Raw genomic sequence first — 23,092 nt, 5'->3', positions numbered from 1 at the left:
CTCCAGAGCCAAATTCCTTAGGGAAGTGGCACCAAAGACCTCTATCTCTTCGTTTTCTTGTGTGCCCCACGCATGCTACATGACCTGACCAGCCCACTTCATCATCTCTCTACAGTCACTGACCACGAGACTGGCTCAGCGTTATAGCCATTTTTCTAACCAAAATGAAAAGGCACTGTCTTCTGCTGGCCCTTGCTATGTGCTGTTTTTGGTTTTCAGAGCTAAGGTTTTCCGTTGAGGTTCTTTTTAACGCCTACATGCAAACTGAAAAGCATTCAAGCTTTGGTGGGATGTCACCCACAGCTGGAGGGACAGTGGAAGGGGGTGGAAGGCACAGCCTTCAGGTGCATCCTTTAAAAAAAAAAAAACCCACCAGATTGAAGAAAACAAAGACTGGGTAGACCAAATATCCCCACCTGTGAAAAGGTAAAAATTGTCCTCTGTCCCCCCCAAAAAAAACTGGGAAATGAACATGCCCACTTAGGAGATGACCTTTCACCTGTAACCCAGACACATACAAGTGAGCAAGCATAAAGGGACATTGATAGAGGAGAATGTTGTGAACCATGACCTGTGGTGAGAAGCAGTGGAATGGAGCTTCTGAGAGATGTCTTCTCTGCTTATGGTTATGCCTCTGTCTTGCTCTATTAAGCAAACATCGCTAATATAGATGAAAGTTAAGATCTTGATAGAAGTGAAAATTGAAACTTGGGTAGAAGGTAGTACAGCTGCAGTTTGTACTTCCTCCTGTGTGGTGGCAGGAGTGGCACATACTAATGTGTTTGGAAGGGATGTAATTTTTTTAAGCCTTTCATCAAAGAGAGTGTAGGGGTTTAATGTCTGTACCATTGGGGAAGAAGAGGAAATAGTTGCCTAACAAGGAGAGTTAGAGTTGATAGAAAAATAAAAGCTGGCTTTGGAGTTAGGGAGACCTGAGCTTGAGTCATACTTCTGACACATACTGACAGGGTGACCCTGAGCAAGTCACCTTACCCCCTGTCCCAGTGCCCCAGGCAACTATCTGAGACTATAAGTGGCAAAACAGGTTCTGATGTGTACAAGCCAAGGGAGTTTCCTCCCTGGGAGTTCCCTACATCAATTAAGACACACATGTAGTTTAAAAAATAAATCCAAGGAACCACTTGATCCGTATAAGCCTAGAGAACAGATCCACATGCAGGATGCTTCCAGGCTCTCAGTGCAGCTTTGAATTGTTCAAAGAGTTTGGGGATATCAAATATGTAGAGATAGGAAGATCATTCCTGCTTCCTAGGCCCAGCTCTGTCATTAATTAGCTATATGACCTTGGGCATGTCTCCTCTTCTCCCTTGGCTTCATTTTTCTCATCTGTAAAATAAGAGTTTTGAACTACATGATCTCTTAAGATTCTTTCAAGCATTCAATTTCTATGATTCCTCTGATCAAAGGGTAACTTGGTATTTCTAAGAGCCAGAGTTTTAAGTGGTTCTTGCAAATAAAAATGAGCATTAAATATCTGAAAAATGCCATCCCTGTGAGGTCAGCTGATGCATATTTATTTACACTTTGTTAGTACCACTGAACACATTTGCCTTCCAGCTTTTTCCAGTCTTTAGCTTGAGTGGTTGATTTCTGATTGAACCTTTTTAGAGACTCTCAGTGTATGGGACAGCCTACTACTTCCTCCCTTGAGCCATCTCCCTTTCCCTCAGTCTTGTAGTTCTGGGCCCCTGGATTTAGAATTCCCATGGTCTAGGCATTACTATCTCTCTCGTATACAGAATTGAAGAACTCCTCTCCCCAGCTTCCCCCCTATATAACTCTTCAAATTAAAATGAGTCCTTGGAAGTTTAAATTATAAAGTTACAGGTCCTTTTGGCCATCTCAACCATGTTCACTAGTACTGACTCCTTCCTCCACTTTTAATTTAGCATCTTTATCAGACTCGAGAGATAGATAAGGCATGTTTTGATGATTAATGGCAGGGAGAAGAGACAAAATCTTGGCTTGGAAGCAGGAAGGCCACATTAATTGTTAATCTTTCAGTCTAAAGGAGTCTTAAATTCAGTGTAACTAGGATTCAAAGGATTCAAAAAGTATGTCCCTATATCTGAGGGCATATCTTCTAGTTCCTTTTCCACATCTCCTAAAAAAAAGGCACCAGTTTTGAGAACCAGTCCAGATTAAATCCTGTCAGTCAAAAGAGAGCAAATAGCAGCATTCTGTCATACTTAGTGACATGAGAATACTTCTTGTGTTAGTGGTCGTTAGAAATCGATTCCCTCTCCACCCCGAAGGGCTGAAATCACTCTTATCCATTCTTGGCATTCTCTTTTTGTCAGTAACGCTAAACCCCAGGAATGAGTGATCTCCTTAATGAGGTCTTCTTGTTTTTTGCGGTGATAAGTTAGCCTCAATGTTAGGCTAGCCTCATTTGGTGTCATGTTGTCATCTGTGGGTCTCTTCTCTTTGAGCTGCTTTGTTAGCTCCAGACGCCATCATTTTTCATTTCTCGCATTTTCTTCCCTGCAGATGATTCAATGAAAGTGAAAGATGAATACAGTGAAAGGGATGAGAATGCTTTAAAGCCAGACCCCATGGAAAATGCGGAAGATCCCGAAATACCTTACAGCTATCCAAGAGAATATAATGAATATGAAAGCATTAACTTGGAAAGACACGCTGTCTCTTATGACAGCGGCAGGCCAACTAGTGGAAAAATGAACTGTGATGTGTGTGGATTAGCCTGCATTAGCTTCAATGTATTGATGGTTCATAAGCGAAGCCATACTGGTAAATATTCTTCTGTTCCCCTGAGAACTGTCCTGCTACAGCCATGGACAGCGATGCAATAGATAATGGCATCAGGTGTCTTGGTATCTTGCTTTGCTTTTGCTGGATGGTTCTGGTCTTATCTGGGCATCATTTTCCCCACTGATTTCTTTCTGCTTCACCATGGCATTTCAAAAACCCTAGCAAACATCTTACAGGTTTTCTGAATGAAAGAGGCCATAGAAGATCAGAAGTCCATGAACATTTCTTCTTCAGTTAAGAAATAGGAGTTAAGTTCTGTGACTCAACTTTTAGTTCATCCTTTATATTTTGACTTTGTGGTAGGCCCAGGTTTGAAGGAAAAGGGGGTACTTTTTTTAAGGCAAATTTAAAAGCATGTGCTTTTAAAAAATAAAGGGGCAGCGGTAGAAATACATAGAAATGTAGCCCTCCTATTATTAAATGTGATTCTCTTTCCTGGACTTCTAGTATAGGGACTTTTTAAAAAATCCATTTCTCATATTTGGCCCGTTATTATGACCAGGATCCATTGGTTTTATTTGGACCATACTTACATTTTTATCATGGTGGACTTCTAAATAGAAGAGAGGAAATTATAAAACCTTACAATCTGTAAGGCACTTCCAGAAACCATCAAATTCATTCTGATAAATCAAAGAAAGATACTACTTAAGCTGCCCCCAGTGGAAAGGGTGCTTATCCTCTTCTAAAATATCTCCAAGGAAGGTAATTCTAGAGCCTATACGCTGAGGCTTTCTGCTGCCATGAAATCTCACTCCCAGCTGATCCCCAGTGTGGACAGGATTCCTCCCAAGGAGGAAATTCTATGAGGGAATCTTGCCACAGGGAGTGTGTGTGTATATATGTGTTTCTACACTTGCCTGGTGACCTGGAAGTTTCCATTTTTGTCCTTTTTAAAGGTGAACGCCCATTCCAGTGTAATCAGTGTGGGGCATCTTTTACTCAGAAAGGTAACCTCCTCCGCCACATTAAACTTCACACAGGGGAAAAACCTTTTAAGTGTCATCTCTGCAACTACGCATGCCAGAGAAGAGATGCTCTCACAGGTCACCTTAGGACACATTCTGGTAAGTGAGAGAAATGAGCATCCCATGTCTTGTGAAGAATTGACTCTTAGGCATTCTTACTCTGACTGTGGAAAATTAAAGGGTTAAATATTTAGGTTTAATCTGTCATTCATGTTCTGAAGGGTTAACAACAGCAGAGACCTCTAGGGCTAATTACACTTTCATTAAGACATTAATTGCCTTCCGTCTGGCTCATTGGGAATGATCATCTCTCTACCGTCTTTGCTCCTAGACAACAGCATAGTCAGACAGGAAGAGCTTGCCCTTTAGAAGAAGCTTTTAAACATTTTACAGAAATTCCATAGCCTAGCAGGTATTTCCTTGTAAAGAAGTTTTATGGAAAGATTAGCTTCCTGAAAAAGATCTTTCACTCAAGAGACTCTTTCTGTAAGCCAAGCACTACTCCCAACGTTAATGCTGTATTATCAAAGTTCAGTCATTTTGGTAACAGAGCTTTGCCTTGGGATTGCTTTTTGGCCCTCCTGGGATAAATTCTCAAAAGTTAACTTCTCTTTCCACTATCAGGCTTCCTAATTCTCTAGAACACCAGTAGTACACATGTGCATGACAAGTTGCATTCCCCAGTTGGTGATTCGGTCAAGGTCCCAAATATGAATTCTTTTTACATGTTCAGGGTTTTATACCCAGAAAAATAAGACAGAGTTCATGTAAATACAGTGGGGGATGAGAGGACTGGGCAATGGGAACCCAACCCTCAATACAAAAATTTGGAGCTTGATGTTCTAGATAATTATCTCAGAAATGGACTCCATTGAAAGAAACAACAAATCTTTAACCTCATTGAGATTTGCTCCTGTTCCTTTGGTTAAAATCCCATCAGTAATCAAGTACCTGACTCCAAGTAAGACTGAGGTTTTTAGGGGACAAAAAACACATATTCACCTCAAAGACTGGGATGCTTCAGATGGGTTTTAAGTGACAGAGTGAGAAGTCTCTTAAAATATGTTAAGACTGAAAGGTTAGTTGAAAAGTTGGAACTCTCTTCCATTGTCTTTGGTAGTAAGAGCCAAGAGCAGTGGAAATATTTAACATTGATCTTAGGGATTGCCAGTGACTTTAATGGAGAGACTTAAAATTTTAACTACCAACAAATGGACAGGTTGCATTGAATTTAAATTATACTAGTCGAAATAGTTTCATTATGGGATTTTTTTTTCTTTTTAACCCTCAGTAAAACAATTAAAATGGAAAGCTCATATTTTAAGGAATATATTTTATTTTCCAAAAATTTCAGCTAAAGAAAAAAATAAAAATCACAGCTGCTAATACATAATATCATGTTCATGATACATGTTTCATTAGCATCAGGAATGTCCACCATAATCTACACCCTGAGTGATACCTAAAGTTAAAGCTGTTTCTTGGATAATTCAAGGAAAGTCACTTGGAGATTAGGGATGGCAGAGGTATAGGTCTCCTGAATGGTATGGATAACCTTCTGAGGAAGCTTTTTGATTTATTCAACAAACATTTATTGAGGCTTCTTGATACTTTTCAGGATAATTCAAGGGAGAACTCCCCCTTCCCATTCTTGTTATTCAAACAGTTGGACCAGATTATCTGCTTATCTCAAAGGCTTGGGCTGTAGGGTTTTAATATTTAGTTTGGGATTGGAATTACTATAGAGATTAGTCCAACTAGCATTTCCCTGACCCAGTCTTTACTATTGTTACAACTAAATCATGAACTTTCCCAATCAGCCACAGTAAAAGGAGGAATATTTCCATTTTGCAAGGACAGCTAACCATGTTAGTGCCCTGGGCAACTCATCATTTTAATTGGCAGTGGTCTCCTAGGCAACAGCATTCCTTACCTCTAGCCAGGTTTCCACCACCACCACTACCAAAGGAGACTTTCTCTTCTGATCTTATCACTACACGCCACTGACCAACAGGAGGAATAAACACAAACATGTGAATGTCTTAGGCGAAGGAAGCCTTGATCTGAAGACAATGGCAGCTCTTAAGTTACAGTTCAGTACGTTCAAATTCCCCCTCTCTGGACAAGCATACATTACCCTTGGGAAGAATCAGGTAGCTTTCTACACTGCCTGTCTCTACTAAGACCACTAGTTATAGGATATTTGCTATCTTGTTCCACAAAAATTAAGTGCAGTAATAATTTGCAATGTCTGAATATAAAGACCCCACCCACCCACCCATGGTCAGTGAACCTAGAGTCCAAAGCTACCAGCCAAGTGGTGGTTGTCCTAGAGCCCCTAGTGGTTACTGAGTACACCTCTGCTCTTCTCCTAGTTGAGAAGCCCTACAAGTGTGAGTTTTGCGGAAGGAGTTACAAGCAGAGAAGCTCCCTTGAGGAGCATAAGGAACGATGTCGCACTTTCCTGCAGAACACTGGCATCGGTGACACTGGTGAGTTGATCAAAACTTGTAGGGATTTTTTTTTCTTTCACTAGGTCCAGGTGAAATCAAAATTCTACTCTAAAGCACTACTGATTAGAGAAATGAAAATTAAAGCAGTTCTGAGATTCTGCCTCACACCTTTCAGAGTGGTAAAGATGACCCCAAAAAAAGGTGACAAATCCTGGAGGGGCTGTGGGAAAATAGGCACATTGATGCAGTGTTGGTGGAGATGTGGATGGTTGCAACAATTCTAGAAAGCTTGGAATTATACCCCCCCAAATTATTAAACAGTGTATGCCCTTTGACCCAGCCATACAACTGCTAGGCCCGTGCCCCAAAAGTGACCAAAGAAAAAGGAAAAGGTCTTTTATGTACAAAAATCTTTATAGGTCCAGGCATTGAAGCAAAACTGCAGCTGCTAGCAGTAACAACAACAACCTTGGCACACAACAAGTGTGCTCTAGACAAACGTGAATTGTCCTAAGTGCTATCTTTAAACAAATTGTTCTCCTAGAGTGAATGATGAGTTGTTCTCTGTAGTTCACTATCAGATGTCAAATAGTTTAGAAGTTCTTAAAAACAGCAAGACTGCCAGACTGTTGAGACTAGAATAGTATGAGTCCAGGAAAAAATGAAGCTGAAATCAAATTGTACTGTGCTGGCTCTGATGTGGAAATCTTGGTTTAGATAAAGTCTTTTTTTATAATGGTAGGAGTTGGCCAACTGAATTTAGTTGGTGTGCAACTGCTTCTGCTTTTATCCTGATGGCATCTTTGGTTTTATCAGGGAGTTGGATTTCCTCCTTATTTCTAAAGAGAAGTGTTTACTCCATTTTCTTTAAACACACACACAAACAGAAGGAAAAAAAATAAAACCAAGCACTCAACTGCTATGCCAGAGAACACAAAACTAAGCAGTCTGGACCAAAGACAGAAAGAATGCCAACCAGAGTAAACCTGTCTTTTAAACAATGGGCCAGGTCCTTTTTCAACAGGAAACTTGCAAGCTTTGAAAACTCACTCTGTTCTGGAGAAATCATAGGAATGATTACAGGCATATTATGACAATAATATTATTAACGACATAATAATGTTATACTTAATAATATAATAACAAATACTATACAGGGCAGCTAGGTGACACAGTGGATAAAGTTCAAGGCCTGGAGTCAGGAAGACCTGAATTCAAAGCTGCCTTGACATTTACTGATTGTGTGACTGTGGACCAGTCACTCAACCCTCCATTCCTCCATTCCATTCCAGCGTAAAATGACCTGGAGAAGGAAATGGTAAACTACTCCAGTATCTTTGCTAAGAAAACTTCAAATGGGGTCCCCAGGATTCAGACCACTGAAACAACTGAATGACAGCTAATTACAGACTAGTCACAGGAAGGGCTTTAGAGATGATCTTGCCCAACTCCATGACTTGACAGATAAAATGACTTGCCCAAAGTCACATGCCCCTAGATCTAACCAAAAAGTGATTCTATAAATTGGAAATTGGGTAGAGCCATTCTTCCGCACACATTGACCACCATTTAGGTGATCTTTACCATCTTATAGATTTCATTTCCCATACCTTTACTAGCTATTCCCCATTAGGAATTTCAAACTAGTGGAATTACCAAAAGAAATTATTTTGTTCTCTTCAGTGATGTAAAGTGATTCAGGAAATGCTGAATTATCAAAGTTGAGTTCACTTACATTTCATAGGGTGCTTTTATGGGTGTGTACAACACACTTTTTCAAGTATCAGCATAAAAAATGTAGGCATAAGTAAGTAAAGTTTGACTTTTTTTTCTTTTTGGAGAACAGAACATGCTGTAATGGTGGTTTCATCTTGTAAAATATACACATTCATGGAACAGGAAATGGCATGGGGTAGTGAACAGAACGATGAGCTTGCTTTCAAAGAGCCTGAATTCAGGTCCCAATTCTGTTGATTACCTGTGTGACTTTGGGCAAGTCATTTAGCCTTTCTAAGCCTGAGTTTACTCATCCATAAAATGAAAATGGCTAAAACGATCATAGGATTTTAGATCCAGAACCAGAAGGGACTGTAGAGATTATTTAGTCCAGCCCCTTTCATTTTATGGAAGAGATTTCTGAGTCCCAGCAAGATTCAGCACTAAATTCTAAGGTCCTCTAGTTAAAAGGTCCTCCAGGTTAAAGAGACTACATGTCAGTCAATCAGTATGACCTAATTCTGTTGCATTTTCTAACATCTACTTGTTTCCCATGACATTTAATCCACAATGAATAGAGCTCTTACTCAACACTAAGCCATTTGCTTCACTGTTGGCGTTGTTCTTTATTCTCTCTTTCTTTCTTTAAAATATGGCATCTCAAACTAGACTTCATGGAGGACATAAGGTGGGCCTTGAGGGTATAGAAGGACTTCAGTAGGCAGAGACCACAGATTTCAGGCATGAAAGAAAGCTTGTATGAATGCATGAGGAGAGTGTCGGATGAATTCAGGGAATCGTTGGTAGTTCAGTTTGGTTGGAACAGTGTGAAAGAGAGAGAGATGACAGGAAAGATAACCTAGAGTGGAATTATTAATGGATTTAAATGTCAGGCTTTCACATTTTATCCTAAAGGTGGTAGGGAGCTGCTAAAGGTCTTTGAGCAAGAGAATGAAATAGTCCATCTGTGCATTAGGAAGATTATTTTGTCAGTGATGTGACTGATAGACTGGAGATGGGAGAGAATGCAGGCAGGCAAACCAGTGAGGAGGCTGTTACAATAGTCCAGTGGAGAGGGTAATAAAGTCCCGAAGTAGGACAGTGGAGGCAGAAAGGAGGGGTGAGTGAGAGAAGGATGGATGCGGAAGCAGAATGGACAGGAATTGAGTGTCTAGGAGTTACTCAAATGTTAAGGCTGAATGTTACATGGGGGTAGATTTGATGGAGCCATCAACAGAAATAAGGATATTGAGAGAAGGGGCAGCATTTAGGGGAGATGATTTCTGTTTGGGACATGTTGGCTTGGGGCCCTCCCAAGACATTCTGGTGGACATGTTATGCAGGAAAGTGAAAGTGCAGGACCTGAGCTCACAGATTAGAGTCATAAGATTGATTTTCTGTGAAACAGCTTAGGTTTTAGTATGGTAAAACATCCAGCCTTGCAGATTTCTTTTATCTAGAGTTGTGTTAGTAGGCATCACACATAGGGTGACCAATATATAGTCATTCTTTCATCTTAGTAAAAGCTATGGAAAAGAATGCAAGATTGTAAAAAGGCAAAATTTGTTAGATTTTCTCATTTGATTTTGTCTTTCTACCAGCATGGGGCTAATAGGTGGCTCATTCAGGCTCATATTAATTATCACATAAATTGTAAATACTTAGAGTAGAACTCAATATTTGCATATTTGTGTAGGGTGGTGAACATTTTATCAACAAACGCTTATGTATGTATTAAGCACTAGAAAAAATACAAAAATAAATAAGCTATGAGGCCTGTCCTCAGGAAAATTAGTAGGAAAGATAACATGTACACAGTTAAGCATGCATATTTAAGTAGTGCCTTAAAGCGTACAGTTTTTTATATATGTATGTATACATATATGCATATCTACATGTATACATATATGGAAGCATGCGTACATATTCCTAAAAGAGTTTTTGGATACCCTGCATACATGCATATATGTATACATATACATATATATACTCACATATGTGTATGGATAGATAAATAGTATCCTAATGAACTTTTAGGATACCCCGTACATGCTTACATGCATACATGTACACATCCACATATACACATAAATACATATATAGTTATAAAAGACTTTGCGAATACTCTGCATATACATATATAATCATGTATGTATGTTGTGTGTGCATGTTCCTAAAATATTTTTTAGGACATCCTGTATATACATACATATACACATACATATACATATTTACATTCCTAAAATACTTTCAGGAAACCCTGTATATACACACACACACACACACACACACATATGTGTATATATATATATATATATATATATATATATATATATACACACACACATAGTGTAGATAGAATCCTAAAAGACTTTGAGGATACTCTGTGTGTGTATATTTATATAGATATACAGATGTATGTATATATACACACATGTATATATGTATGTTGTATGTGTATGCATGTTCCTAAAAGACTTTGAGGACACCCTGTATACACATGCACGCACATATAAACACATAGTCTTATTTTGTTCTCATGATGTTTCTATAATATATTGACTAAGAGTATTACAGATGAGGCAGCTTCAGAGTCCAAAGATGTTAGATGATCTGCCCAGTGCAGCACAGCTTGTAAGTCCTGGAAATAGGATCCACACTGAGGTTCCTCCTGACTCTTAGGTCAGTACTCTTTCTTCTCCATCATGTTGCCTCTCTGAGGAGATTAAGTTCTATGAGATCTCTTCCACTTGACTGGATCAGCAAAGGTTTGACAGATGAGGTGGCATTTGAACTGAGCTTCTATAGGATTAGAACTCTGAGGATGCTGCAAGTCACTGAATAATATTTTAAAGTACCTATGATTTCACTGGCGTGGGTACCTCCTCCACTAACAGAGTTCACCCCTCCATACTTTGGTAGATGAGTTGTTCAGCCATTTGTCATGTCTTGGCTGCTGGCCAGTCTTCCAATGATGAAGCTTTCTGCTGTTCGCTAGGGCAGGTTTTTTAACAATAAATAGCATAGTCCGTTGCTAAACCTACATAGGCTTTTCCCACTTTGTGGGACCTACTGGAATTTATAATTCATTGGATAAGGTATTAGGGTAGAATTTGAGTTAAGTTAAATTGAAGCATAATAACTATTATATAATTTTCTCTGTGTTTTTATTTCCTAGATGCTCCTTTTTAATATCTAGAACAGGAGTTCTTCACCTGGGATCTTTGAACTTTTCTTTTTAATATTTTGATAACTTTGAATAGAATTGACTTCCTTTGTAACGCTATGCATTTAATTTTATATATTTAAAAATATTCTGAGGAGGTGTCCATAGATTTCATCAAATTGCCAAGGGAATCCATCAAACATACATGTGCGTGTACACAATTCAGGACCTCTGGTCTAAGACGAGTTCATTAGAACCTTTAATCTTCATGCCTTTTGCTTCCAACAAATGCTTGTATTGCCTAAGGGTTTCAGACCAGATACTCAGACCAAAGTGAGAAAAGAACTAAAAAATGTGAATATTAAGAAGTCTATCACTCTTAAAAATAGAAAACGAAAACTGATAACATTTCATGATTATCATTCATCCTACTTGCTCCAAAAGGCAAGTTAGGTAGCCTTTTGCCGAAACCTGCCTCAAGTTGTTGATAGCAATCTCATTAGACAATTCTCATTGCACAATAACCCACCCTCTTCCCTGCCCTCCCCCATTTTCTGCTCCCCATCAACTAGTGACCACACTCTCAAGAAGACAGGAAGCCTCTTACGTGAACTCTTCAGGGTCTAATGAAAAACTCTGAAAAGAAAAGGAAAACCATAGTGAAAACTCTCCATTTCCTTGAGTCAGAAACTTCATCATGGAAACAATTAACCAATGACCAGATGAAAAAAAAAGTTAATTTAGGTTCTAAGGGGAGCAAAGTCTGTTACTGTGACTTTGGATCATTCTTATTGTCTTTTCAGCATTCAGCCATCATAGAACTTGGTTGTTATGTCTTTCAAAGTTCCTTGCTAACAACGATTATTATTTCTGTTGTTATGCTAGGCAGAGGAGGCACAGAGGTTAAAATGAAGCATATATGTTGAATTTCCAAGCTCACTTACAAACTGTGTACAGATAGCCTGTGCCTTTGTCACCCTTCCATATCCCCCACACCCAACGCCTTGCAACATTAACCCTCCAAATACCACCCAGGAACGGATTTCCTATTTCGTCATTTAAACCCATTATCTAGTTCCCTTACTAACTTGCCAAACTGGTTGCCCGCCACTTGCATTTCTGAGACATGATGAGGCATGATAATAAGTCTAGACTGTTTGTATAAACAGACAGTTTAGTCCTGAGGTTAATGCAAAGGACTGGGATCTTGTAATATTTCCACCCCCACCCCATCAACTACCTGGACTCCTCCTCCTGTGTGCTCCAAGGTGATTTTTCTAATTTAACAGCATTTTCTTTGTATATGAAAGGTGTGAGGGGAAGTATAGAATTCAGTAGTTGCCAAACACCTACGGGCCAACAGATTATTTTGGATTAAAAACAAAAATGAGATTGAATACTATGTTCAGTAGATAGAGTTTTAACCTTTGGTCAGTCTGCTGGTTGGTAAACATAGCGATAGTGAATGTGACCAAAGGAGAACTTGATCCCCACAATGTGCTCTCATATTCTGGAGGATCAGAAATTTAGAGATGAAATTGATCCTCTCTCTCTCTCTCTCTCTCTCTCTCTCTCTCTCTCTCTCTCTCTCTCTCTCTCTCTCTCTCTGCTTAAAGACCTCCAAGGGTGGGGGTAAACCTTTCAGCTCATCCATATGGGATAAACTCTAAATGATAGGAAAGTTTTTTCCTAATATCAGGCCTAAATTTTGTCTTCAAACTCATTTCTCTCCTTTTTAATTTTTTTTATTCTTTTTGGAGACAATCAGGCTTAAGTGACTTGCCTAGGGTCACACAGCTAGTGTCTGAGGCTGGACTTGAATTCGGGTCCTCCTGATTGCAGGCCCTCATTGGCCCAAGTACGATAAGAATAACTAGAATGCCTGTTCCAGGACAGTCCTTCATAGACATAAACAGGACATCCCATCACATCCTCCCCAGCCTCTCCTCTTCCCACCTCCTCCCCTTCCCTCACTTTTCTCTTCTGCAGTTTGTCTCTTCACCCAATGCTCATACAACACAGACTCAAGTCCTTTAATTATTCTAGTTGCCCTCATCTGTTAACTAAATAGTCTCCAATGTCCTCCTTAAATGGTGGTGCCCACAACTGAACAGGAGACACAAGATGAGGTCTGACCGGAGTGGAGGACAAAAAGGGACTCTCACCTCCTTATTCCAGAGGCTCTGCCTCTCCTGATGGAGCCCGAGACCAGGTTAGCATTTTTGACTGCCACATCATACTGTTTGTTGACTCTTACTATGCTTTCTGCTTCCTACAACTGCCAGATCTTTCTCAGACAAACCGGATGTATGACCATGCCTCCCCTCCCTTGTGAATTTGATTCTTTTGTACCCAAACGTAAGATTTGGTGTTCATCTTTTTTTAAATTTCATTCTATTATGCTAAGCCTAACATTCAATTCTAATCCTTGGGGATTAATTAACATCTTTTTTTTTTTTTTGGATGTTGACTTGTTCAGTGGGTTAGCTGTATTTGCCAGTTTAATGCTATCTGTTAGATATTGATCAAACAGCAGTGTAGACCCATTGGGTCTAATTGAGAGTGACTTTGTTCAGTTGTGACAGTGACTGCTCCAGGGGCTGAAGGGAGAGCTAATCTGGCATCCTAAAATAGTCTTGATCATAGGATTAAATAGACATATCTTTAGGTGACTCATGCACATGAATTTGTGGACTCAAGAAAATAATTGGAGGAAAACAAAAATGGCAGTAATGGAGATTAAGGGTAGAGCTTTGTACTGATCTCCTCTTGTTTTACTATAAATATCTGATGAAAAAATAATTAATGATTTTCTATGGATGAATGCTATAGATAGCAATTGCTGAACCAGAATTCAGATACTCCCTAGGCAAAGAAACTTCATCAGCTTCTCTCACCCTTCTAGGATTAGGAGTCTCATTTAGTCCAGCTTGGACTTGAGGACTTAGTTCAGACTCTCTCCTGAGTTTGTACTCAGGATTTTGCCATGTTTCAAAATATCTGTGATTTTGTTGGTGTGGGTGCTCCCTCCCCTGACACTGATCTCCTCTCTCCATGCCTTGGTAGATATTCTTCGTGAGTTGCTCTGTTGCCTCCTAAAATTCAACCATTCCTTTGGCTCATGCTCTTCCCCTCCCAGCTCCATCTACTTATTTTTTTCTTTCTTTTGCTCATTAAAGGGGCCGTTCTCTGTGTACTTCTTAAAGAGACCTATTCAGTGAGTGGGCTTTACCTTACTCTAAGTGAGTACCTGAATACGCCAAGGTCTCCCAATGCATCCTGGCCTTCTTCAGTCATCCTGATGAATATCTGGTCACTGGATCCAGATGGCCCAGGAGGGGAAGTGAGGCTGGTGACCTTGCGCAGCCCTCCCTCACTCAAAACAAAATCAAGTGCAAGTCATGTCATCATTTCTCTGATGTCACGGTCTTCTTCGAAAATGAAGGATAAACAAAGACAGACAAGCAGTCTTCTTGGAGTGAAGCTTCTCTGCATTTAGTTAGGCTGCACTTTTAACTGTAGACAAGCAATCTAGTGCTAAGTGTATAGAAAGTTTTCCCTTTTGTCTGAAAGTAGTATGTGTGACTGTTTTATATCTTGGCAATTTAAATCTACCTTTTATCTGAAAAGTGTTTGATCCACTTATCCAGTGACAGTATCCTCATAGCAGTGCCCTTTCAAATAAAGTCACATCAAGTTAACTAGCATTTATTATTAAGAGCCCACTATCTACCAGGCACTGTGTGCTAGGGATCCAAAGAAAAACAAAGGACAATTCTTGTTCTCAAGGAACTCATGGCCTGGTGGGGGAGACAACATTCAAACAACTACGTACAAACAAGCTATAGACAGAGTAAACTGGAGATCCTCTCAGGGGGAAGGCACCAGAACTAAGGGGTATTGGGAAGGGCTTCCTATAGGAAATGAGGTTTGAGCTTTGATTTAAAAGAAGGGAGGGGAGAGAGAGAGATAGGTGGCACAGCCCTGGAATCTGGAGGACCTGAGTTGAAATCTGGCCTCAGGCATTTGACACTTATTAGCCTTGTGACTCTGGGCAAGTCACTTAACCCCAATTGCCTCACCAAAAATAAAAATAAATAAATAAAGGAACCAGTAGGGGGTGGGGGGGAAGCCAGGAGGCAGAGCTGAAGATAGAAAACTTTCTAGGCATGAAGCACATTCAGTGAAAATGCCAAGAGCTGGGAAAAGGGGTGTCCAGGATGCTCAGGGGTGTGGACTGAGTACTTTATCATTAATGTCCAGAGCCCTTCACCCTGAAGTTTTCTTCCTGCATCTGAAAGGTAGCTTAAAGAAGGAGACTAGGTAACATTTATTTGGAGCACAGAGTTGTTTTGTTTAGAGCAGTTTGTTAAAACTTAGTCAATTTGGTCATTCTTCATTATCAGCCCCATTTTTCACTCCCTCGGCTGTTTTCACAGCCAGATATCATAGAATCTGTAGCTTAATATGTTTTTTACTAAACGGGCCTCCCTGAGTCATAGTAAAGAATTGTCTGACACCAGCAGAATAGACACACTGACTGGCCTTTATAATTTCCCGTGAAATGACTGGTCTGTAAAGCCCCATAATACCAGCAAAATAGCAAAGAAAAATAGGTGCTGTTAGTTTCACATCTTACCTTATTTCTTATAAATTTTTAAGCACATCCACTTAATCATGTTTGACTAGCTGGAAAAGAGGTTCCAAAAGGGGCCTTGGATAGATTTCAGAAAATCGATGAACTTGGCCAGGGAAAATTACATCTTTATTTCCATTAATCTTTGGTTTTCTTTGTCATCCTATGTACTTTATGTTATGCACGTACAAACTTTGTTCTCAGAAGGGGTCTGTAGGCTTTTCCAGACTGCCAAAGGGATCCAGGACACAAAAAAGGTTCAGCACTCCTGCTCTAGTATCTTCGCCACACATTCATAGAACTTCATAGTTGGAAGGACCTGCAGAGGCCATTTGATACAGGAATCTTCCCCAGCATCTCTGACAGCATTTCTACTTGAAGACCTCCAGTGACATGGAACTCATTATCTCTCGAGTCCATCTCACATTGGGAAATTTTTCCCTATAGAGAACTGAAACCTACCCCCCTATACACCTCCTTCCCAATATTCCAGAACTAGGCTTAGTTTTGGCCCCCGAGACTGAGCAAAACAAGTCTAATTCCGGTTCTCTGTGACTTTGTCAGATGATTGAAGGTCTCTGTGTTGCCCCCCCTCAAAGTCACCTCTTCTCTAGGTTAAATATTTCCAGTTCCTTCAACCCCTCCTCATCCCAAACATAGCATGGTATCTCCTTAATGTCCTGGTCACTGTCCTCCAAACACACTCCATCATGTTTATAGGCCACCTAAAATGAGACATCAGGAACTGAACACAGTATGCCAGATGTTGTCTGACTAAGGCACAGACAAATGAAGCTATAACCTCTTTTCTTCCAGAGAATGCTTCTGTTAGGGAAGCTTAAGATCAGTTAGTAAAAAGAAAAAATTTTGGTTTGTTTTACTTCTACCACACTTTTGACTCATTCAGTTTGCTGTCCACTAAAATCTGAAATTAGCTGTTGCCTAACTTCATCTCTGTTCCCATCCACCAGTATCCTACAATTACGATCCCATTTTTTTTTTAGTTTTTTTAACCCACAATCTCAAATATAAAGCTTTACAAAATCTTGTATTATTTGATCTTCATCATTCTAGATATTTTTGGATTCTAATTCTGTTATTCAAAGTATTAGCCATCCCTCTGAGATTTGTGTTGTTTGTAAAAATTTGTTGCTAGATGTCATCTAAACATTGAGTATCTTATGGCCAAGGACAGAGCACTATGGCTTTCCACTAGAGTCATCCCTCCAGGTCAACATAATCACCGTTCTGGGGGTCCATTCATTTAACCAGCTCTAATCCTACCCTATATACTTCTTTCTTGTTCACAATGATAAGAGATTTTTTTTTTTGTCAAATGCCTTGCTAAAAATCAGACTATAATATATCTGTGACATTCCCCTAATGCAGTGGTTCTTAATCGTTTTGGTCTCAGGTCCCCTTTATACTCTTAAAAATTACTGAGGATCTATCTCCTCACCAAGAACTTTTGTTTATGTGATTATTATACTGATCAACATTTACCTTATTATAAATTAAAATGTGTTAGTATTATTCTAAAAACTGTTTTGACCCTGAGGACCCCATGAAAGGGTCTTGCTATAGGGGGAGTTCCCTGGACCACACTTTGATAACTACAGCTAGTATAGTGACCCTGTCCCAAAAAGGGAATGGGACTAGGCTGGTAGAATTTGTTTTCTATGAATCCCTGCTGGCTCATGGTAATCATTTCTTCCTTTTCACTTATGGCACAGGTGGCAGCTTTTTTGTTCTTTTTTTTTCTAGACACCGGACTTGTGTCTGTTGGGGGTGTTGAAATGCTTAGCTCTTAGACCCCCAAAGAATGTAGGGTTGGGGCCTCTTCCTATAATAAGCCAATTATACTACTAACCCCTAAGACCAGCAAATTTTGCAAACCCCATAGCCATATGATGCAGGGGAAAAATAATTTTCTCAACTGATGCAAACTTTGAACCTGTCATTGATTTTTTGGAGGACTGCTGATAGACATATAGGATGTTGGAGCTGAAAGGATTCATAGTTTCATGTATTCCAACCCCCTCATTTTATAGATGAGAATTCATAGAGGCTAAATGGTTTTCCTAAGGTCATGTCACTAATAAGTGTTACATCCAAGTTTTGAACCCAGCTCTTCTGAGTCCTAGCCCATTGCTTCAAACTTCATCCTTTCAATGGTAGTCTGAGGACCACCTCCTAATTTTTTCTTCCTTGAACTCATTAAAAGTTGTTTTCCTGAAATTCCCAAAATGCACCATGGTGAAAGGTGAATGTTTTTTATAGTCTGTTTGCTTAGGACAGCGTACAAGTATTTTAATAGAAAACTGTTTTTGGAGCAGATAGTGTCACTGTTTCACTTCAGGGCATAAACTTGAAGGGTTAATATGAAGATGAACTGCTTCTTTTGGAAACTGACTTCCAAGAAAAGAATTTAGTTGCTGAATCAAGTATTGTGGTTTGGTAGATTAGATTCAAAAGGTTCAAAGTCTCATAGATTTAGAGTCTGTGGAGGCAAACTTTTCACTTTACAGCTAAGTGGTACAGTGGTAAAACTGCCAGATTTGAAGTTAGGAATACCTGAATTGTGTGGGGCAGATAAATGGCAATGTGGATAGAGTGCTGATCCTGGAGTCAGGAAGACTCTGCCTGATGTGTGACTGTGGGCAAGTCACTAAATCCTGTTTTGTTTCTGTTTCCTCATTTATAAAATGAGCTAGAGAAGGAAATGCCAAACCACTCCAGTATCTTTGTCAAGAAAAGCCCAATGGGGTCACAGAGTCTGATTGTAATGTTAATGGAATGGGAAGATCTTTCCCTCCTCTGATAGGCCTATGTGGCCTACTTTGAGCTCAGGCCCAGCTGACTGCTGTGAGGGAGCCTGAGTCACATGGAGCCCATGGTGGGAGGAACTTGCAGAATGCGTGGAGCAGGAAGTGAGAGTGAGGGTGAGCAGCTAGCCCGAGTGAGAGAGGGAGGAATTCTGCCTAAGGGAGCTTGTTCATGGGGAGACCTAATGGAGGGAAGGCTTGGGGATGTTGGTGCTCCCTGGATGTGTATAAATTTCTTTATTACCATGGTGGAATTGGCTTTCTGGTATCTGAATAAGTATCTTGGTTTCATCTTTAAGAAAGAGAATTTGTTATATTTTGTGATTAAACCCTGGAAATATGTCTGCATATTCACAACAGCTACTGTGGATATCATGTTGGTGATATACTGATCAAAAACAATACCTGAATTCAAATCCTGTCTGAGATACTTATTAGCCTTGTGACTCTGGGCAAGTCACTGAGCCTTAGTTTCCTCATCTATAAAACAGGAACTAACAATAGCATCTCCCTCTCCCCACAGAGTTCTTTCTAGGAGAAATTGAACTAACATATGCTAAGCATTTTGCAGTCCTTAAAGAACTACATAACAGCTAGCTCTCATTTTACAGATGAGGAAACTGAGGTTGAGAGGTTAAGTGATTTTGCCCAGGGTCACACAGCTAGTAAGTGTATGTAGTGTATATAGATTTGAATTCTGGACTTACTGTGTCCTAGCCCAGTACTCTATCCACTATGTCACATAACTGCCTCATTCAGTGGTTCATGCAGTGACCATCAGCCAAAAATCTACTCTTAGAAAATAATGGCAAAATGCTTGTTAGATGTTCCCAAGGTTTTGACCCAAGCTGACATTTATTGCCCTGCAAAGAGAAAGGAACAGAAAGAAGCATATTAAACATACACACTCACACTCACACACACTCACACTCACACACACACCCCTAAAAGTATAAATAACTAAGCAGACTTCTTGCTATTTTGCCTTTTAAAAATCCTATTTCCAAACAGTGCATTTAACACAAATAGGCACCTTACTTTTTAGCCCTCTGACAAGTTGTTAGATATTCCAGTCTGCAGGTGTCTCACATGCACAGCCTTACTCAGAATTAGAAAGAAGCAGAGGAGGGGGTTAGAAGTTCTCTGTCTCAACCAACCACATCCAGGCTATTCATTTTATACTTCTTCATGCTAATGAAGGTCTTGGTTGGGGATGGGTCATACTTTCCTACCTCACCCTAAGACTATAAGGTTTGAATACAGCTTAGTGCTAGGCTTCCCTGACCACAACAGGGACCCGCTGCAAGAGTCTAAAAAATATTAGACAGGAAGCCACAACAACCAGGTGTGCATTAGACCTCCAAACGTTTCCCTCTTACCTACCTGTTTGTTATTTTTTTTTCCTTCTTTCTTACATTTTCCCAAACCAGCCAGCGTGGAGGCAAGACATCTCAAAGCAGAGATGGGAACCGAAAGAGCTCTTGTGCTGGACAGATTAGCAACCAACGTGGCCAAACGAAAAAGCTCGATGCCCCAGAAATTTATTGGTAAGAATACAAGACCTTTGCCTGCTGCTATTAGCAGATCCATCTGAAGGAAGTAACACAGGGTGCGTGTTACACAAGGGCCATCCTGGCCCAGTCTAGATTTAAATAAGTAATTCGTTTCTCATTACAGTGTCTTCTTATTTCATTCTAGCTTATTTTTTTATTCTAAAGGTCATTTTGATGCATGAAGCAAATAGGATGAATTTGATTAGCTAAAAAAGAACAAATAAAGATTATGCAAGTATTTGAGATTCCTACTTAATAAATAGAATTTCTTTTTACATTAAAAAATTATAGGTTCTTCCTTGTGTGACGTATTTAAGTAGAAGATTTTTTATTCACCTCCCCTTATTTTTGTGTCAGAACAGCTTTATGATGAGCCTTTTCATATGTTTTTCTACTTGAAGCTCTTTGGTGCTCCAATTGATTTCATACTTTGAAAAATACTGCCATCTTTTCTTAGAATGGGCCAGGGATTGACTTTGAAGAGAGAGTGCCTAAAAAACAAACATCTTAACAAGGTTTGATGGAAATGTTTTGCTTACTGGAGTATGTCATTTTTGTCATTGGCTTTCACCTTGTTAGAAAATGGTGCAAAATGAGATGACTAAAAAAAAATTGTTTCTTAAAATGTTTCAACTGTTGAGGACCATGAACATTTTGATAAATTCTCCCAGATGTTTGCATGCATGTGACCATGATAATTAAAGGAGATTTATTTTTGTGAAGTGGACAGCTGAAATGAATGCATTAAGTTTACTTATAAATTGGTGTCAAGGCACTGATGTCAAACAAAAATAGTTGTCCAAATCAAAATAAAGCTGCTTTGCCACACAGAATTTTAGCAGCACTGTCAGTCCCTTTATCACATCTGTTTATATCTAATCTCAGCTCTATTTCTCTCCCTACTACCATACCCTAATATCTTTTACAAAGATCAATTGCCTACCCTATTCTTGAACTAGGTGAAATTTAATTTTGGTCTGGGAAGGTTTTTTTTTTTTCTGCATAGATATGCTGTGATAAATTGATAAATTAAGAGAATCCATGTTTTAAAGTTATCTAGCCTGGATCTTTCTTTGGTTTTATTCCTGGACAAATGATTTTCATATCACTGGACAGATTAAGAATAAATTGCATTGGACTAATAAATAATACATTTTAATTTAGACTGATTAAAACCCTTCTTGATCCTTAGGGAATGTGGTCAAGCAGTGAGACTTACAAGATTTTGGGCACAGAATTCTGACAAATTTTATGAGTACATTATCTTTGAAGGTAATGTCCATCTTTGAAGACAGCACACTAGTAAAGTTTGAAATAGTTTGAAATATTAGGATCAAGGGGTCCTAGACTGAGAGCTGGCAGGAACCTGAGAGGCCCTATGGTCTGATGCCTCCATTTGACAGATGAGGAACCTTCAGTCCGGAGGGTTTGTGATTTACCCAGTGCAGCAGAGGCAAGGCTCCAAGTCAGGTCTCGCAGTACCAGACCCAGCACACCATCCTTCTTTATTCCCAGATCCTGGCAGCTAGGTGGCACAGTGGATAGCTTGCTGGGCCTGAAGTCAGGAAGAAGATCTGAATTCAAATCCAGCTTCAGATACATACTAGCTACGTGACCCTGGGCAAGTTACAGAACTGCTTGCTGCCTCAGTCTCCTCTACTACAAGATGTGAACAATATTTAGCACCAAATTCCCATGGTTATTGAAATGTGATAATATTTATAAAAGTATACAGTTCTTGGCACATAGTAGGTGCTTCATAAATGCCTCTTCTCTTCCCTTGCCCCTTGTTCTGTTGTTTGCTGCATTCAGTTTTCTTTTAAGACAGGAAAGACCTTGACTAGAAACACTTTGGTTAATATTTGAATCTGGAGAAAGAGTTGATTTAATCAGAAGGGTTGAGGGTGATGGAATAAAGATGGATGGGAGAAAATTAGTATTTTGAAAAGTTAGAAATTGATTAAGATGTTGCTGAATTTTAAGCCAGTAATAGACAATGAATTTTTACTTGAAGGAACTGAAATATAAGACTAATTATTATTATATGCTTAATTAATATTATATGTTTAATATTTATATCTAATATATGTTTAATAGAGTAAATTATATTACATAATTAATATGATTAATATTAACCAATTATTGCCACTATCTTAAACCTGTTTTGGGGCTATAAATACGAATCTTGACTGCTTTTTGCTGTTTGTGGCCAAAGGATTTCAATATTTTCCCTCCAGACTAGTGTCAAGTACTTTGGAGCAGAGGTATCAAACAAACACTCCCCAGTGCTACCTGAACCAGATGAAATGTAACTGGAAAATATTTAACAAAATAAGCAAAAATGCAGTGAAACATCGGTAGCATTTCATTTTCAACCCAATATGCGCCCACAGGGATTAGTGGCCCTCGTTTGTATTTGATGAGACACCACTGCTGTACACTTCTTAGATGTTGATTTCCCCCACTCATCTGAGTCATCAAACAGCAGCACCTGCTCTATTTGACAGGTAATCTGAACGGAGGGGGCAGATTCAAGGCTTCTTGCTCAGCAGAAAGAAAGAATGGTAGAGATAGCAGAAGAGAACATCTGAGCTAACCATGACGGCTGTCATTTTGTATTTGCAGTGTCCATGTTTGGTACTTGTGACTTTATCTTTCTCAGAGTTGTAAAGCTGTGATAGGAAGATTAAAACTAAGGATGGTACACAACGTCCATTATGTGAGATTCTTTATGGGAAGTCTGTTCCTGGCCATGGCATCAAATCCTGGCTGTGACACTTAGGAGCTGATTGGCTTTGAGCAAGCGAGTCACCTCCCTGAGCCCTGATTTCCTTCATCTGTAAAATCAAGATGATGTGTATGCCATTTACTCCATAGGGTTGTTGTGAAGAAAGTGCTGTGTGAGCCACAACATTCTGAATTATTATTATTAATAATATTCATTATCATTATTTAAGAGATGCCTAGTTTCATTAGAACTCC

General features: G+C 39.4%; 1 protein-coding gene across 2 annotated transcripts in view; it reads left to right on the top strand.

Annotated features, from left to right (window-relative positions):
- Positions 1 to 23,092, top strand: part of IKZF3 (IKAROS family zinc finger 3) — an 87,688-nt gene that overhangs the window by 50,233 nt on the left and 14,363 nt on the right. The window contains exons 4-7 of one of the 2 annotated variants that reach the window (XM_072646305.1): positions 2,512 to 2,772; positions 3,693 to 3,860; positions 6,137 to 6,253; positions 19,988 to 20,104. In XM_072646305.1, the coding sequence (XP_072502406.1) occupies positions 2,512 to 2,772; positions 3,693 to 3,860; positions 6,137 to 6,253; positions 19,988 to 20,104 (663 nt within the window). The remainder of the gene's footprint in view (positions 1 to 2,511; positions 2,773 to 3,692; positions 3,861 to 6,136; positions 6,254 to 19,987; positions 20,105 to 23,092) is intronic. The other variant, XM_072646306.1, reaches the window with a different exon arrangement.

Source organism: Notamacropus eugenii, chromosome 2 (genome assembly GCF_028372415.1).
Source record: "Notamacropus eugenii isolate mMacEug1 chromosome 2, mMacEug1.pri_v2, whole genome shotgun sequence".
Taxonomy (NCBI): domain Eukaryota; kingdom Metazoa; phylum Chordata; class Mammalia; order Diprotodontia; family Macropodidae; genus Notamacropus; species Notamacropus eugenii.
Note: the sequence above shows the minus strand (reverse complement) of the source record. Positions and strands in the feature narration are given on the sequence as shown.